This window comes from Colletotrichum truncatum, assembly GCF_014235925.2.
Source record: "Colletotrichum truncatum strain CMES1059 chromosome Unknown Contig_0014, whole genome shotgun sequence".
Lineage (NCBI taxonomy): Eukaryota > Fungi > Ascomycota > Sordariomycetes > Glomerellales > Glomerellaceae > Colletotrichum > Colletotrichum truncatum.
This window is the reverse complement of record NW_027222411.1, coordinates 41782-60535: the sequence shown is the minus strand read 5'-3', so window position 1 is coordinate 60535 and position 18754 is coordinate 41782. Positions and strand designations below refer to the sequence as shown.

The 18754-nt window shown below is 49.0% G+C and overlaps 4 protein-coding genes across 4 annotated transcripts; all 4 read left to right on the top strand.

Moving 5' to 3' along the window:
- Positions 1–531: 531 nt before the first annotated feature.
- Positions 532–4376, top strand: CTRU02_215204 (phospholipid-transporting atpase; the record flags this gene model as incomplete). The annotated part of the gene is made up of 2 exons (XM_036730481.1): positions 532–3908; positions 3962–4376. The coding sequence occupies 2 exons, from the start codon at positions 532–534 to the stop codon at positions 4374–4376; spliced, it is 3792 nt and encodes a 1263-aa protein (XP_036577724.1).
- A 109-nt stretch (positions 4377–4485) lies between these two features.
- On the top strand, positions 4486–6141 carry CTRU02_215203 (transposase; the record flags this gene model as incomplete). The annotated part of the gene is made up of 1 exon (XM_070206403.1): positions 4486–6141. The coding sequence occupies one exon, from the start codon at positions 4486–4488 to the stop codon at positions 6139–6141; it is 1656 nt and encodes a 551-aa protein (XP_070059894.1).
- A 1905-nt stretch (positions 6142–8046) lies between these two features.
- On the top strand, positions 8047–8418 carry CTRU02_215202 (zn 2cys6 transcriptional activator; the record flags this gene model as incomplete). Its single annotated transcript, XM_036730480.2, has 1 exon — positions 8047–8418. The coding sequence occupies one exon, from the start codon at positions 8047–8049 to the stop codon at positions 8416–8418; it is 372 nt and encodes a 123-aa protein (XP_036577723.2).
- Positions 8419–13240: 4822 nt separating this feature from the next.
- Positions 13241–14797, top strand: CTRU02_215201 (hard surface induced protein (acyltransferase); the record flags this gene model as incomplete). The annotated part of the gene is made up of 1 exon (XM_036730479.1): positions 13241–14797. One exon carries the CDS (start codon positions 13241–13243, stop codon positions 14795–14797), a length of 1557 nt encoding a protein of 518 aa, XP_036577722.1.
- Between the last annotated feature and the right edge of the window lie 3957 nt (positions 14798–18754).

The following is an 18754-nucleotide window of genomic DNA, read 5'->3' as shown; positions in this document are numbered from 1 at the left end:
GCATGGGATAAAGATCTTCTAGCTTTAGTAATTAGGAAAATTCAACCCCGGCTTTATCAAATCACTATTGCAGCTCCACATCGTCATCGTTCTCGCCGTTGGGAGCTATTTTGAGTCAGTGTTCAAATTCGAGTCAATAGTCTTTGTGTCGCAGCATGTAGCCATGCAAATTGAAAACACAGTAAGGAACATAGCGATGAGCTTTATGAGACCTGTGCATGCAGTCAACATCGGACCGGGAAAGAATAGTGGGGTTTGACAATAGTCTTCCTCCGGTATAACCCTGACACCCGTATCGTATTACATTTTGCTATTTCTGTGTATATGCTTGGTAGTATATAATCATGGGCAACATAACCTCAAAAACGTCAGACATCTAAGCCAGTTCCTACTAACAAGATTTAAGCAAAGTAAAAAGCGACGGCTCGAGTGTTTTTCAAGTTTTCCTTGGCAGGCTCCCTGATTTAGAGTCTCACATTATCAATCATCATCCCTACCACTACACCTGCATCAACAATAGCCAACATCACCATGGCACCCTCTACCTCAAGAGTGTGGAAGGCCATCCGCTCTTTAATGAAGCGTTCTCCACTACCAACTTCTCCCAATGGTCGTCGTATCCCCATCAGCCCCGGCCTCGCGGCCCAGCTAGTTGACGAGCGACGCGACAAGCCCTATATATCGAACGCAGTCAAAACATCCAAGTATAATGCATTCGATTTCTTGCCCCGTCAAATTATTTACCAATTCACTCGACTAGCCAACGCCTATCAGCTCCTGATTTCAATCTTACAGTTGATTCCGGGCTTCAGTACTACCGGAAAATTCACGACGGTCATTCCTCTTATTGTCTTCCTGGTTCTTATTATTGCCAAGGAGGGTTACTACGACTGGAAAAGACACAGGCAAGACGTCGCCGAGAATAACCAGCCGACTAGGGTCTTACGCGAAGCACCATTGGGAGCTGATGGATCTTATGCCCCTGACACAGAGTCCGACAACGGAGGTTCAAGTGCTACTCGCTTTCAATGGGAGATCACCACCTGGAAAGATCTTAAAGTCGGCGATATTATTATGCTGGAAAAAGACGAGGATGTTCCAGCAGATATTGTTATCCTGCATAGCGATGGAGCGGAAGGCTTTGCCTATATTGAGACGATTGCTCTCGATGGCGAGACAAGCCTGAAGATCAGAGAACGACCGCCCAATCTGCCCGACTGCAGCACTATTGAGCGAATCTCTGAATGCCAAGCACAACTCACTGTTGAGGACCCAAATTCCGATCTCTACCGCTTTGATAGTCAACTTACAGCGGATGATGCAACGAGACCTCTGACAATAAATCATGTCATCTTTCGGGGCAGTACAATCCGCAATAATTCCGTCATTGGTATCACTATCAATACTGGGGAAGAGTGCAAGATTCGGCTTAATTCGAACAAAGAAAGAAAGCCGAAGCAGCCAGCACTTGAGTCAATTACCAACAAGATTGTTCTCTTTCTCATGGCCTATGTGCTTATCAGCGCAGGAGCTTGTACCATAGCGCACGTCGTCTGGGATCGTAGTGCAGGACGCTCATGGTATTTGTCCTTCACGCAGATCCGCATCGCAGATATCCTCATGGGGTTTATCATTATGTTCAACAACGTCATTCCACTTTCACTCTACGTCGGCCTTGAGGGGACTAAGCTGGGGCAGATGACGCTTATAAGCAACGACCTCGATATCTACCACAAGGAAACGGAAACACGTGCTCAAGTTAATAATACAAACAATCTAGACGACCTTGGACAAATTGGATACGTACTTAGCGATAAGACTGGCACGTTGACGGAAAATATCATGAAGCTTCGCTATATAAGTGTAGCGGGCATTTCTTGGCTACACCCTATAGACATGCCCGACGAGCCGATCAAGACTTCAGAGGGAGGGATCTTGCATACGAATTACATGCTAGACCACATTAGAGAACGTCCAACATCACCGTTTGCAACCAAAGCGACCCGGTACCTCTTGGCAATGGCTCTCTGCCATACATGTCTCCCCGAACGTACAGAGGATGGCAGCTTGGATTTCCAGGCCTCATCTCCGGACGAGCTCGCATTGGTAAGAGGTGCTAGAGATCTCGGATTCGTTCTCAAGCAACGATCATCGCAATCCGTCACTGTGCAAACGCTCATCGATGGCCCTTCATCAGAGACAACATTCGAGATTCTTGATATAATCGAATTCAACAGCAAACGGAAGAGAATGACAATCATTGTTCGCTGCCCTGATGGTAGGCTGTTGCTAATCTGCAAAGGAGCTGACTCTGTACTCCTGCCGAGACTGAGGGCTGCGGAGCAGAAGGTCGTAAAGAGCGACCAGGCGACTGTGGGTGGTCACTTGAAGGAAGGAAGACCCAAATCCTTGCGACGCGAATTTCGTCAGCTAGGCTCACCGGACCCTTTCTTTCAGACCGGAAGGCTAGATGGTCGGTCTGCGCAAAATCAACCTTTGGTCGATGGAGATAGTTGGATTCATCTCGAATCACGCCAGGTACTTGCAGATGAAACACAATCTTTGCGAACATCTCTCCATGAGTTGCTCGAGAGACCGGCCCTGTTTGACGAGAGGGAGACTATCCATGAGTATTTCTCTCATATCGACACGTACGCAGTAGAGGGCCTTCGTACTCTGGTCTATGCCGACAAGTTCCTACGGCCTGATGACTATGCTCGTTGGAAGCGTCTCCACCATGAGGCAGAAACGAGCCTAGTGGACCGCCAAGAGCGCATCGAAGAGGTAAGCGACTTGCTTGAGCAAGAGCTAGACCTTGTTGGTGCATCTGCTGTAGAGGACAAGTTGCAAAAAGGGGTCCCAGAGACGATTGCCAAACTCCGCGAGGCTAACATTAAGATCTGGATGTTGACCGGGGATAAAAGAGAAACTGCTATAAGCATAGCCCATTCAACTCGTCTCTGCAGTCCAGATTCAAATGTGTTCATTCTTGATATTTGCCAAGGAGACTTAGAACTTCAAGTCGCAGAAGCGGCTGACACGGTCCAGTACAGGTTACAGCCAGCTTACGGCGACACTCAGCAAAACCATACTGTCGTCGTCGTCGACGGCGAGACCCTTAAATTTATAGAGGAACCTTCTTCGACTCGTCTACGCAATGTTTTTATATCGCTTGTCATCTCAGTGGACTCAGTAATCTGCTGCCGGGCCTCGCCAGCGCAAAAAGCCCTCCTTGTCAGCATGATCCGAGAAGGCCCTCCTAACAGAAACTCGGGAATATTCTCATGGCTTGGAATCGGTACCAGGAGTCCCCTCACCTTAGCTATCGGCGACGGCGCAAATGATATCTCTATGATTTCCGCTGCCAACGTGGGAGTTGGGATCTCGGGTCGTGAGGGCCAGCAGGCGGCTCGGATTGCTGACTTCAGCATCTCCCAATTCAGGTACCTTTCCAAGTTACTGTTGGTCCACGGTCGGTGGAACTATTATCGCACAACACGATTTATTCTTGCAACCTTTTGGAAGGAAACATTCATATTCTTCCCGCAAGCACTATTCCAACAACAAACGGGATCAACAGGCACTAGCCTGTATGAGCCAAGCAGCTTAGCACTTATCAGCTTCTTCACAATTGCCTGCATCATCATTGTCGGAACATGGGAGCAAGATCTTGAATCGCATACTCTCATGGTCGTTCCAAGGCTATACCGGTATGGGCAAGAGGGCGAAGGTCTCAGCATGGCTGTCTATCTCGGATGGTTTGGCAATGCCCTACTTGCAGGTCTGATCGCCTATAGTGCATGCTGGGCTGGGTACGGTGGGTCAACAATCCTCAAAGACGACGGAATTTACGCACAAGGTCTGTTGACGTTTTTGGTCTGTGTGATATGGATTAACTATAAGCTTCTGTACGTACGAGTTGGCCTTATGCTCCTTGATACTAGACTGACATGGATAACAGAATCATTGAGCTAAACTACAAGGCACATTTTGTGTTCTTGAGTGCTATTGTCAGCATTTTAGCCATGTGGGTATATACTCTCATCGTGTCAAACACCATGGCACCAAATGCGGGTCCCTACTCTGTTCGGGGCGGGCTATTATCTGGCTTCGGCAAGGAGGCGTCTTGGTGGTGCACACTGCTATTGGCTTTGGCGATACTCTATTTCATCGAGATGGCCGCCCGTGCATACAAGCAGAATTATGCTATGAGATCCTGGGTTTCACGGTTTTGGGTCTCAGGAAGACAGCTGGAGAAAAGAGGTGGCGGCGTCCGGGAAGGATTTAAGGACTGGGAGCCTCGTCTATGGCAGGAGATGGAGCAGGATGCTTCCGTTCAACAGGTCATTAAAAAGCTTTATAAAGAAGAATATTAAGAAAAGTATAACGTACATGATAAGCGAGTGAGACAGACAAGCGAGTGAGACAGTAAACCGCGACCGTCGCACCTTGACGCGACCGGCACCTTTTCCTCTACAATAAATCATGGAATCAGCTAGTATTGAAAGAAGGTTACAAATTGCCCTTCAAGCAATGAGAAATGACCCAAAACTTAGTGCTCGGGCCGCAGGTGCACTCTATACAGTCAGTCACGCAACATTAAGCCGGCGACTAAAGGGAATAGTCTCACGACGCGACAGCATGCCTAATTCACGGAATTTATCAGATTTAGAAGAGAAGACAATAGTTGAGTATATTCTCGACCTAGATGCGCGATCATTTCCTCCCCGGCTGAGTGGTGTGGAAGAAATGGCCAATCGACTTCTCGCAGAGCGCGACGCGCCTCCAGTTGGGAAGCGCTGGGCTTCTAATTTCGTCAAGCGACAACCACAGCTTAGGACGCGTTTCTTTCGCAAGTATGACTATAAGAGAGCTCAATGCGAAGATCCAGAGGTGATTCGTGGCTGGTTTTCGCTTGTGAAGAATACAATTGCGAAGTATGGTATTGCTGATGCTGATATCTACAACTTTGATGAGACCGGCTTTATGATGGGCGTTATTGCTTCTGGAATGGTTGTTACAAGTGCTGAAAGGCGTTCAAATACGAAGATGACACAGCCTGGCAATAGGGAATGGGTTACAGTTATCCAGGCTATTAATTCCCAAGGGGAGAGCATCCCGCCATACATCATCGTTGCAGGCCAGTATCACCTCTCAAGCTGGTATACAGAAACCTCTCTTCCGGGCGATTGGGCTATTGCAACGTCTGAAAATGGATGGACAACAAACGAGAGAGGTATTGACTGGATCAGACACTTCGACATTTATACAAAACCACGTACGTCTGGGAAATATCGCCTCCTCGTTGTTGATGGTCATGAAAGTCACCACTCCGCAGCCTTCGAGCTCTTTTGTCAAGAAAACAACATTATTACACTGTGCATGCCGGCTCACTCGTCTCATCTACTTCAACCCTTAGATGTTGGTTGTTTTCAGCCGTTAAAGAATGCCTACGGTCGGCAAATTGAGAATAAGATGCGGCGAGGCACAACCCATATCTCGAAGGAAGATTTCTTTGCAGCATTTCACGAAGCTTTTAAGCAGTCTTTTACGAGGAAAAATATCCAGGGAGGTTTCCGAGGAGCTGGACTTGTCCCTTTGAATGCAGAAAGTGTTCTCTCAAAGCTGGATGTAAAGTTCCGAACGCCAACGCCTGAGGAGGGGGTCCCTCAGACACCAGACCCTTGGATCTCTAGGACGCCGAGCAACCCAAGCGAAGCAAGATCACAGTCTACTTTTATTAAGAGTCGAATCTCACGCCACCGAAGCAGCTCTCCAGCATCAATTTATAGTGCTGTGAGTAAGCTAGCCAGAGGGACAGAAGGACTAGGGCATCGGGTAGCATTACTAGAGTCAGAGGTTCAAATCCTTCGAGAGGAGAATGCAATATTAAGTCGGCGTCGAAGGGCTAAGAAAACACGTCTACAGAAAGGAGGAAGTCTTACTATATCTACTGGAGAGGATATACAGTCGCAAAGAGAGGCAGACACGCAACTACAAGAGGAAACGCGACGGAGTAGTGGTCGCAAAGTGAGGTCTGAGACGACTCATCGTCGGTGTGGCGTATGCGGGAATACAGGCCACAACGCGAGAACATGTCAATTTATTGAGGAAACATCCGAAGAACAGGAATCCGAGTAGTATTAATCAATCTAAGATTTCTTGTTATAGATTTCGATATTATTGTCGCGAAGGTCTGGTTTACTGTCTCACTCGCTTGTCTGTCTCACTCGCTTATCATGTACGTTATATCTAATAACATTATAAGTTTTATTAGAAAGTATCGGGGCCGTCACGAGACCGGAGCGGGTCCGTGTCACGAGGGTAAGCCGCATAGGCGGCCGAACCGGACAAAACTTCCGGTCGGAGAAAGGCCTGCAACGAGTGTAGGCAGCAAAAAGTAAGGGAAAAATTGGCTTCTCTATATAAAAAGCGGACCTTCAGTCAAAGAAGTAATCTGACCATGCCAGCTCCGATGTGACCTCAGCGGGGTCGGCGATGACCACCTGTAGGCGACGGGCCGGGCGACATGCAGCCGGGGCAGTTGCTTAGGGCTTGACTGCAAAATCGTGGAAGGTTTCAAGTGGAAGATAAATCGAAGGTAAATGAACCACTGATGATGGATGCTCTGGAACCATGACTCTCACGAGACCGCTCCCTCGGGGCTCCGTCCAGGCGATTTCCTGATCCACGTGAGACTACGCTAGGAGTTGGCAGAGAGCATGGCCGGAGCTTCTAGTGCCGCCATCTCCGTGTCTTTGTCGGTTCCTAATCTTCCAGTGATCGAGAGAGACTGGGCGACAACGTCCGCGACATCAATGTCGGCGACCCTTCCGTACGCCGCTCGAGACGCCGATGACCCCGGCGGGATCGGCCCCTCCAAGGCTGCCTGTGTGACCATCGTGACCCCCTCTTTTCAACGCGACGGGACTTCCATACCGGGTCTGGCGACCAAACCCGGCGTCGACGAGCCTCCTCAGCGCCGCCGTACTTCTTTCTGCGTACCCATAGATAGGGTGCTAGAAAACGTCACCCTCTCTGTCCGAGAGATTGACTAGCTATTTGAAAGGTTGAGCATCGACCGCTTCTTTTAGCTAGACTTTTGGGGAGGTGACCTTAATAACAAACATGCAACGCGAGGCTTTACTTTCGTCGCCCACTACCATCCCTTCCTCCCGCTCGTCAACGTCGACAAATCTCCCCACCAGTAGTACGAGACGTCGAAGCTCTTCTGGACCATCATGTCCATCGAGTCGAGGCGAATGAGCTCGAGGCTGACGCTACTGCTCAAGCTGGCTAGGAACGTGACCGACCTTCGACGACTCGCAGTACACCGAATGGATCTGAACCTGGGAGGCTTGCAACGACAAGTACCAGCCCGCATCTATATCGACAACATTCTCTTCCTCCTTGATTATCTCTTGCCTTTCTTACAAAGCCGTTTCGGGCATCGTCAGTGTCGGCTGAGGCCTTCCTTTGGCCATCCAGACCTGGGACTAGCCTGCGACGGCATCATCGGACCGTTATGCGTCTGAAACCGGATTGGGGCTCAATCTCCGAGTAGAGCTCTTTAAAGTGAGAGTCTCGACTTTCTTGGGCCTGGCCTCTCAGGCTGCAGAAGGAAATTCCACCCGAGAGCGTCAAATGATGTTCCGCCTGCTTGATGCGGAGCTCTGTGACTTGCAACGCGAGCAGCCGAAAGATTGTCGCGAGTTCTCTCTCTTTTCCCCTTTCCTCTTACGCCTATTCCTAGTATCCATTTCTTTCTATTATTTGTTCGCTCTCCTCTTGCGCTAGACATACGGCGAAGCAGTCCTTTTCTCCTAGTATCTCGCCATCGCGAGGCTTTACTTATACGATGTTTCCCTCTTTAACGATGCCGGCCTGGAGGGATATAATTATTGCATAGACGCCCTCAACTCGGCCGCATGCTCGGTTCTCGAGCTTAGCTCAAAGTTGGACGACGCTGGCGGCTTCTTCTCTCACTGCCTCTTTAACTGCTACCAGATTTACGTCTGCGCCGTTTTCATCGTCCTCAGAATCTCGATGAATGACTTCTTCAGATCGATCCTGGAGGTCAACCAGGGGGCCGGCGCGCGGATGGTTGAGGCATCCATCGCGGCCCTCAGAAGGACCAGCGTCGCGAACAACGACCTGCCGGCCAGGCTGGGCGACGTCCTCGGCTTCTTCTCGGCAGTTCCACGGCCGTCATCGTCGTCTGCCGTGTGGGGCGCGACATCTGACGACTTGCGCCTAAGGCGAGTCAAGAACAGGCTGAGCGCGAGTGTGCTCTACAACTATCTGTGGACGTGGCGGAGCTACTTCGGCAGGGAGGAGACTCGGATCGACTCCTCGGACGCGACGAGTTTTAGGGGCGGTTCTGAAGGCATGTTGTACTACCTTTCCTTCGGTCGATAGAAAAGGTGGGAGAGGCTTATTTTCTAACATTTCCCCTAGTCCGGCGCGACGCCGATGGTGGCGACGTACAAAGAATATTTGATCTGGACTTTAATATTGACATCCTGGACCTCATGGAGAGTATAAAATGGTCTTCCTAGAGGAAACGTCGTGTAAGAGTACAATGCCACGTGATGAAACGCGGTGACTGTCTAAGTATTTCACGATATTTCCGTTGAGCATGATAGAATTGAGGTAATAAGATGCGAGCAAAATTATGATTTTCGGGAGGCAGTTTGTACCCAGACCAAAGGGAGCTAGAATGACTATATTGTTTGAACACGAGAACAGATGGGTCTAGAACGTGAAATGCTATTATGAACATTTCATTTGGTGAAATTTCTAAGCCGGATCTATCACGATTCAAGATAGGATCAAAAAATAATTTTAAGCTTTGCACGGTCAAGGTTTCTTTTGATGATCAAACCCTGGGGCCCTGATTTGGCTTAAAGAGTGTCTATTCTTTTGCCTAACTCAGTCATGTCCACGTTTGTATCATTCTGGTCTTTGGGTTGCACGTCGCACAAATGCACCCTCAATGCGCCTGGCTGCGTGTGTCTCGTGCAAAACTACACTTTCCGTCAATGATGACAGCACATGGACGTACAGAAACGCTGACTTGCGTTCCCAGCCTGCTTCCTGAATAACCACATCGCACATAGGCGAAGGATTCAGAAAGATGCGGCTTGCAGCAGAGCTCCTACATTTAGTATTTTATGACAAGCATACGTTCAGACTGCCGTGTCAGTCCCAATGGTTGTCTCAGATAACAGCGCCGCGCCACTTTGGCGCGTCCGACCTGTGGTGCATTGAGATAAACCGAGCCAACGCGAACACGTCTTGCTGTGGCAGGGAGCATCTGCTTCTAATTATGAGTAGAAAGTATAGCAAGTAATAAGGGAGGCGAGCCTTTGCGTAAGCTGAAAAAGAAAATTCGTTCAGATTCCTCATATCAGGTTGCAGCCCGTCCAACGAAGACAGTATTTTTGGATCCAAGTGAAAATTCAGCTTTTTCTACTTTTTCGACAACTGAAGCAATGGAATCACACCTTGAAGTCTGGTGCCTTCAAGTTGATATCAGAACTGTCATCGTCATAGACATCACCCAAGTACCCTGGCCTGCAGCCGGCACGAGAGGATGCAAGACACATCAGAGTCCTCAACCTGGACGCGCACAGCGCAGAGCTATCACACTAGAGACGATAGCATAGACGTATTGCTGACCGCACAAAACATACAAAATCGACACTGCAGACGCAGGCACTCCACATCAAACCATGTCATTGTCATACGCGAAAGAGAAATCTTCTCTAAGGCTCAGTAGTGCTTTTTGTGGGCTTGCCCACTGAACACAGTCCAGACTGTGTTTGAAATCAACTAGTATCAACCTTTACTGAGGGGCTGATGAAGAAAAAGACTACGCAAGCTTATAGACTATATTGAAGTGGGTTGGGCCAACTTCGGCTGCGTTGTCTTAACACTTTGGTCGGCAAAACGTTGACGAAGGCCCGAACCGCTGCCGCTTTGTCACTTCGTCGTGATCTGAGATATCGGCCGCCGCCCGTTGCCCAGGCCTGGGCGCGCCACGATGTACATGATTATGTAAGAGTTTTATATGAATTCCTATAACACCATTATGTGTCAGCAACCGGCGCCTAGTATTTCGAAATTTAGATAATCCCATCTATAACAGAGTCATCATAATTAGCAGCCATTTTAAGTGTTCTTACTAGCATGTCTATAACTTGAAGTTTGATAGGTATTTCAGGCCGAACCCGCGACAAGAATTCGCACCAAGTAAACTTAGTATAAAACTCGAAAAAAATGACCAGCCTGGGGGTCGAACCCAGAATCTCCTGATTCCACTGCGAATCGTAGTCAGACGCCTTGCCATTGGGCCAACCGGCCATTCGATGACTGATCCACCTCTGGATATTCCAGTTCATGCTGCCGCTGCGGTTGAGTCTGGGGCTTCTATTCATACGATATCCTGGCGATGGAGAGGTGCAAAATGCTGGGCGTCGTTGTGAGCTCGAACCCCCAGGAGAAAGAGGAATGGGGTGGATTTCCTTGCCTGGCTGTGTGCTGACTTGGTTGTTAATGGCTTATGGGAAAGGAAAATATCTCTATCGTAACGTTCGTTCTGTTCCCTATCCTGGCTGCCCCATTTCTCTAATTTTGATAGTTGATCTGAGGTTTCTGTCATGTCCTTTTATGACGTATTTGTAGTTGATGAGGTGGTAGATGTATTCTCTATCGTTATTAATTTTCCAGACGAACTTGGTATCTGCTGGCGGCGACCCCGGTCAGTTATACCGGAAAAATCACTTGCGATGGAGGCATTTCTGCAGTGCGTTCTACAGCTTTCTATCCTTTTAGTGATAAGGTTCCTACATCTTGACGATCTTTGTTAATGGCGTAAAACAAGAATGGCATGCGTTTTTGTGTGAGCTGTTATTTGTTAAGGAAGGAACAAAAGGCGAGGAATGGGGTTTAAAACCAGACTAACCGAAGCTACGCAGTGACGTGCCTGCAGTGGCAGAGTGGAAGACAGGTTCGGGTGCTGGGTTAGGTAAGGCAGGGCACGTGAAATAAGCTTAACCTTGGGTGGGGGCTCCGAGGTCCCGCTCCCAGAACACATATTCCGGCTTAACGCGTTGACGCGTCAAGTCTTTGATCTTCAGGGTAAGGTCGAAATTTTTCGCAACTTGCTGCTGCAAGATGTCTCTTCCCACCGAGCTGAGTTGTTGAAATTGATCTCCTCAGAGTGGCGCCAGCTGGTAGGAGTCTTGAGGTCCGTGTTCACACTAGGTACGCCGGCGGCCCTGCAGCCATACAAATCGACGGCAGGTCGCTTCTGATTCTGCTCCAGACTGTGTTCCGGTCATGCTGAATGGTTTTTCGTCTTCGCAGGTATGGGCAAATTGGTTCTCGAAGCCTACAAGTCCCTTGCGCCGAGGGAGCTAAGCGGCAAAGCCACCCGCGGAGATGCAGCTCTTCTCCAGGGATTATATGTCACCAGAATGCCTACCTTATAACAAATCGCGAAAATAGTGAGAACATTGCGGCAGATTGCATAATGCTAGTACGATGCGTTAGGTTTGCTTTGCTAATGGCAGTATAAATTCGTCGCACGCACGCCAAACGCCCTTTATAGAAGTAAAAAGTAAAGCTGAAATGGCCTTAACGATAAGAGTGAGATTTTAGGGCACTCGGCTTCAAGTTTTGAACTAGGCAAGTCTTTACATACGTATCAGTCTCAGCGATTCTAAATATCTAACTTGCGCAATAGAACGCAGCAGCTGTTCAGTCGCAAGTTGACCGTCGTAAGGTATGTTACACGTTTGCGAATCAAACAGCCGGTGCTATATCAATATGGGCGACAGAATTGTCTCGATTCCTCCCCCATCATCGAAACTAGAGGCTTCAGATGGACCAATGCCTATCACGACGGCGAAAACCATACTGGAAGCAAAACATGGGTCTAGTAAAAATATACAACACCAGGTATTCGCTAGTCGTCACCGGCCCAAATACCAATCCGGCCATCATTAGCTGCACCGCTAGCACACCCATTCACTTACACCCAATAACCAACATTAGTTGGAGCGATGTCTGCCATAATATTCGTGTTTGTTCCCGTCTCTATTTCACTATTCTCTTTGCGTCCGCATAACAGTGCGACAGCCTGTTTATCACCAAAGATCAGTAACAATTATAAAGCAGCAGGAGAGAAATAGTGGAGTTGTTACTTAAACTTCGGGTGATAATTAATCCTCTTTAATAAACCGCTGTAATATAGTCTACTTGTCAACTTTGTCTATTATCTCCTGCTTGTTAAGTGCAAGAGCTCATTCCGTAAGAGGAAGATCTGCTGCAAACTTAGCAGAGTGGAGATTCCTCGTTTCATATCCCATCAAATGCAGTAAGGTCTCATGCTTGCCAAGACTAAGGTACCCACAATAATAGCCGCTTTTTCGCTAAATATGCATCCATAGGGAGGGAGGGTCTACAAGAACCTCGGTCACAGCTGGAATCTACAGAAAAGAATTATACTAGATATTTCAGCATACGATCTGATAGAACTCTTATGCCTGCATCCTTCGCAAAAAAATAAAGCTTCACCGCACTTAAAACCTTACCCTACCATATAAATAGCCCGCCAAGTTTCCTCTCCTCCCTACCCGACGTTTATTGTTTTACTGCCTGATATAAACTTCTGTGTCATCCGCCTCAAACACTAATAAAGTTACGCATACACTCCTCATATGCTGTGACAGGGGTCGGCTCCACGGCTCAAACCTTATACCTTTCCCGAACCCCTTACTCACCAATCCATACATTACTCATCATTAAAAGCGCCCGTGCATCCATCTGGTAAAATTAGCTCTTTTGCTGAAGTGGTCCCCTATCCTTCCGCCTGATTTTCCTCCTTCTCAACTCCTTAAACGTCTGATAGCGGCATGTTGACGAGTTGAATTGTTCGGCTAGTTTTTGCGTCTTGATCCGTCGAGCCATTGGTATGCTGTACTGTCTGTCTCATTTTAGCTTGTATATTCCTTCTGCGCAACGATCTCTTGCGACACGGAACCGGCGTCTACCTTTTCCCCTACCCGGTGCCTTTTGATTGACAGGTCTCGCAACAACAAACGATCTTGTTGCCCGAAAGCCACAATATCGGTGTCAAAGCGCTGGGCCGTCTCACCCCCGAAAAACGTAACAAGAACAGAAGAACACAGTCATGCTCGCCTGCGAATCCAACTGAATAAAGCACACCTGAACCATGGCTATTCATACCCTTGCCACCCGCGCCATTCGCGGAGTCGTCACTCGGTTTTCCCCAGGAGGCTTGTACTCCTACACCCCGCTGTCGAACACGAATTCCAGCTCCCCACCCTCGACGCCCGGCGGGGCGAATCACACTGCGCACCCCAAGTCTTTCTTGGCGAAGCTGACCGCGTTTCTCATCTTCCTGCTGCCCTCCTTCATCCAGAGGAGGCTGAGGCCCGATGAATGGAAGGCTAGACGCCTGTACCCGACATCCTGGCTCGACGGCCTGCGTGGCGTCGCCTCCTTCATCGTCTTCATATGCCACTACACGGGACCGGAAGTGGGCTCGTACCTGGCTCGGCCGTACGGCAACCCGGCCGAGAACGACCGCGCCGGTTCCTCGCCGCTACAGCTCGCCTTCGTCCGCGTCATATACAGCGGAAAACCGATGGTTCACATCTTCTTCGTCATCTCGGGCTTCGTTCTCTCGCTCAAGTCTCTGAAACAGGCCAGGAAGCACGACTACGACGGGCTGCATCGCACGCTCTCGAGTAGCGTCTTCCGCCGCGGCTTTCGCCTGTTCCTCCCCACCACCGCCTCGACTTTTATGATTATGATCATGATCCGTCTCGGATGGTTAGGAAAACCCCTGCCGACGCTATGGGAGCAGCTGGTAGACTGGAAGAATGCCTTGTGGCAGATCACGTTTAGTTGGAAGTGGGATATTACTCAGCTCCTCCCGTACGACGTTCATCTGTGGACCATTCCTATCGAGTTTTCCAACTCTCTGCTTCTGTTTGTCGTCCTGACGGGCGTGAGCCGGATGAAGACCTACCTACGCCTGCCAACCGTTTTCGCTATCATGATTTACTGCCTTAAGAGCGGCCGCTGGGCCGCCTTTGAATTCCTCGGCGGCATGGGGCTGGCCGAGATTGGCCTCATCCAGGACGCCCGCCGCGAGCGTTCTGCCGCTGTGGCGCACGTCAAAGAGGAGGAGGGTGTCGTCGCGCAAGTGGCCGGCGGTGCCCGCAGCCTCTCGTCGAGCTCCGTAGCAACACTAGCTTTCAAGACCTTTCTCGTCGGAAACCTCATCTTTGCTCTGTTCGTCGCCGGGTGGCCGGACCAAGCCGGTGACATTTCCCCGGGGTTAGCAGTACTGCACCGCAACACCATGGAGCCCTATTACAGTCTGGGCGGCGACCTGCTCTGTTTCTTCTGGTACGCCATCGGCGCCGTCCAGATCGTCTTCGCCTTGCAGCAAATCAAGACCCTGCAGGACGTCTTCGTGACGGCTCCCGTGCAATACCTCGCCGACATCAGCTACGCTCTCTATCTCGTCCACGGACCCGTCTTGGATGTCTTTGCGCATCGGTGGATGCCCTACGTGTGGGCTCTCGTCGGCGGAAAAGATGAGGCCGGTATGTGGGGTCGCATGGTGGCATGGTTCATAGGGTTCTTGCTCATGGGAGTACCAACAATCTGGGGCAGTGATCTTTTCTGGCGGACGGTTGATGTGAAGAGCGTCGAGTTGGCACGCTGGATTGAGGCGGTTTGTGTACGAGAAGACTAAAATAAAGGAGCGGCTCTATACTATATAAACTTTTATACGCGAATATAGACAGGATTTTATGTCACGGCACTGGCAGCCGTAACCCCCATGGAAGACAACGGCGTGGGAGGCAGTCAGCCACAGTAGTAGTAGTAGGCATACCCCGCCCCGGTAGGGTTAGGTTAGGGTTAAAAAACGGGGTAAGAATTTTATTTTAAAAGAAGTAAGTAAGTTTAAGTAAGTAAGTAAGGTAGGTTTTTTAAAAAGAGATTAAGCTAGGCTAGGCTATAGCTATAGCTATAGCTAAAGGTAAGGTAATATAAGATAAGGAAATATAAGATAAGGTAAGGTAGGTAGGTATAGGTATTATATAAGGTAAAGGTAGGGTTATAAAGCCTAGGTAGGTAGAAAAGCCCCCGGGGGCTTTTCCTATTCTCGTACTAGAGAGGTGAAGTAGAATAAGGGGAGCAAGGCAAAGTAAAAAAGCCCCCGGGGGCTTCCTCTGTTCTCGCCATGGAGAAGGTAAAGTAGAAAAGCCCCGGGGGCTTCCTCTGTTCTCGCCATGAAGGAGGGAAAGTAAAAAAGCCCCTGGGGGCTTCCTCCCTCTATTCTCACCATGGAGAAGGTAAAGTAGAAAAGCCCCGGGGGCTTCCCCTATTCTTGCCATGAAGAAGGTAAAGTAGAAAAGCCCCTGGGGGCTTCCTCTCTTTTCACCATGGAGAAGGTAAAGCAGAAAAGCCCCGGGGGCTTTTCCCATTCTCGTAGTAGAGAGGCAAAGTAAAAAAGCCCCTGGGGGCTTCCTCTCTTTTCACCATGGAGAAGGTAAAGCAGAAAAGCCCCCGGGGGCTTTTCCCATTCTCGTAGTAGAGAGGCAAAGTAAAAAAGCCCCCGGGGGCTTCCTCTCTTTTCACCATGGAGAAGGTAAAGCAGAAAAGCCCCGGGGGCTTTTCCCATTCTCGTAGTAGAGAGGCAAAGTAAAAAAGCCCCTGGGGGCTTCCTCTGTTCTCACCATGGAGAAGGCAAAGTAAAAAAGCCCCTGGGGGCTTCCTCTGTTCTCACCATGGAGAAGGTAAAGCAGAAAAGCCCCCGGGGGCTTTTCCCATTCTCGTAGTAGAGAGGCAAAGTAAAAAAGCCCCTGGGGGCTTCCTCTCTTTTCACCATGGAGAAGGTAAAGCAGAAAAGCCCCCGGGGGCTTTTCCCATTCTCGTAGTAGAGAGGCAAAGTAAAAAAGCCCCTGGGGGCTTCCTCTGTTCTCACCATGGAGAAGGCAAAGTAAAAAAGCCCCTGGGGGCTTCCTCTGTTCTCACCATGGAGAACGTAAAGCAGAAAAGCCCCCGGGGGCTTTTCCCATTCTCGTAGTAGAGAGGCAAAGTAAAAAAGCCCCTGGGGGCTTCCTCTCTTTTCACCATGGAGAACGTAAAGCAGAAAAGCCCCGGGGGCTTTTCCCATTCTCGTAGTAGAGAGGCAAAGTAAAAAAGCCCCTGGGGGCTTCCTCTCTTTTCACCATGGAGAAGGTAAAGCAGAAAAGCCCCCGGGGGCTTTTCCCATTCTCGTAGTAGAGAGGCAAAGTAAAAAAGCCCCTGGGGGCTTCCTCTCTTTTCACCATGGAGAAGGTAAAGCAGAAAAGCCCCCGGGGGCTTTTCCCATTCTCGTAGTAGAGAGGCAAAGTAAAAAAGCCCCTGGGGGCTTCCTCTCTTTTCACCATGGAGAAGGTAAAGCAGAAAAGCCCCCGGGGGCTTTTCCCATTCCCATAGTAGAGAGGCAAAGTAAAAAAGCCCCTGGGGGCTTCCTCTGTTCTCACCATGGAGAAGGCAAAGTAAAAAAGCCCCTGGGGGCTTCCTCTGTTCTCACCATGGAGAAGGCAAAGTAAAAAAGCCCCTGGGGGCTTCCTCTCTTTTCACCATGGAGAAGGTAAAGCAGAAAAGCCCCCGGGGGCTTTTCCCATTCTCGTAGTAGAGAGGCAAAGTAAAAAAGCCCCCGGGGGCTTCCTCTCTTTTCACCATGGAGAAGGTAAAGCAGAAAAGCCCCCGGGGGCTTTTCCCATTCTCGTAGTAGAGAGGCAAAGTAAAAAAGCCCCTGGGGGCTTCCTCTGTTCTCACCATGGAGAAGGCAAAGTAAAAAAGCCCCTGGGGGCTTCCTCTGTTCTCACCATGGAGAAGGTAAAGCAGAAAAGCCCCCGGGGGCTTTTCCCATTCTCGTAGTAGAGAGGCAAAGTAAAAAAGCCCCTGGGGGCTTCCTCTCTTTTCACCATGGAGAAGGTAAAGCAGAAAAGCCCCCGGGGGCTTTTCCCATTCTCGTAGTAGAGAGGCAAAGTAAAAAAGCCCCTGGGGGCTTCCTCTGTTCTCACCATGGAGAACGTAAAGCAGAAAAGCCCCTGGGGGCTTTTCCCATTCTCGTAGTAGAGAGTCAAAGTAAAAAAGCCCCTGGGGGCTTCCTCTCTTTTCACCATGGAGAACGTAAAGTAAAAAAGCCCCCGGGGGCTTTTCCCATTCCCATAGTAGAGAGGCAAAGTAAAAAAGCCCCTGGGGGCTTCCTCTGTTCTCACCATGGAGAAGGCAAAGTAAAAAAGCCCCTGGGGGCTTCCTCTCTTTTCACCATGGAGAAGGTAAAGTAGAAAAGCCCCGGGGGCTTCTTCTGTTCTCGCCATGAAGGAGGGAAAGTAAAAAAGCTCCCGGGGGCTTCTTCTCTTCTTACCATGGAGAAGGTAAAGCAGAAAAGCCCCTGGGGGCTTTTCCCATTCTCATAGTAGAGAGGCAAAGCAGAAAGGCCCCTGGAGCGCTTTTCTTGCCCCTCTTATAGACAAGGTGTAGCAGAGGACGGAAAGCGAACTCATATTACCTTATCACTAATCTCTTTAGGTAGCACCTTATTTATAAGTGAGTAAGGATAAGTCATACCTAGATAGTAGTAATAACTCTTTTAATCATATAAACCGTAATCATCTAACAAAAGTATTATACATAGTAAGAGAGCATGTTAAGAGTAAAGAGTGAAGAGGTAAGCAATAGGACATAGGAGGAGGATAGGAATAAGAACGAGAAACTAAGGGATAATATTCAAGAATGAGAAATGACGTATAGCATTAACGGAGTATCTAATCCTCCGAGAGAGGGCGAGAGTAAACACAAGAAAGGGATAATAAGGGACCACTAGGCGCGGTTTATTCTTCGTACGGCGCTAGGGCAAGCTGCCAGGGTGGGGGAACAGAACGTAAGTAATACGCGTCTACGTAGAGCTATTGATTTCTCAATATATATCAGTCCGACGCTAGAAATTAGAACTAAGAAAATAACTTATCTTATATCGAGATATTATAAATATCATCCTGTTCTAGCTGCTTTACGTCGAATCAAGGCGAATGAACGAGCCCGAGAGCTGAGAGAAAGAGAGAGGGTTGGGGTGGGAAGGGAGAGATTGAGAGAGAGAGGACGCGAACGACGAGTAAAAATGGCAAGGATGGCTGCAAACATGTTGGGTGACGGCGGGAGGAAGGGAGCCACATGTCACGCAGTCAATTTGCCCACCACTTATGGGGTAAAAAAAGATGCTTCCATTCATTAGAGACTGTCTAGGGGTTATTGGGTTGATTATATAACCGTCTATTCGGTAATTACCGATTTGAAGGTTTTCATGCACAAAATGACATCCCCGTTAGTTTTATATGGGAAACAATAGCCGGGTGCATGGGTTGAATGCATGCCCCGATATATGCAGTGGTCCGTGTGACACACCCCCTCAGAGAGGCAACCTGTTGTAGGTTGATTCTCTGTATTCTCATTCAAATACAGAAATGATACTATTCAGAACTCCGTATACTTACTACCAAATTCCAGATTCATACTGCGTTCTTCTCGATCAAATGTTCAATATTCATTGCAGCAATCCATTTGTGACTGTATTGGTGTTTGATCGCTTCACTGTAATTCTTTGGAACTGGTGGAAGTGTCTTTTGGTGTGGATTGCCTAAATCATCTGCTG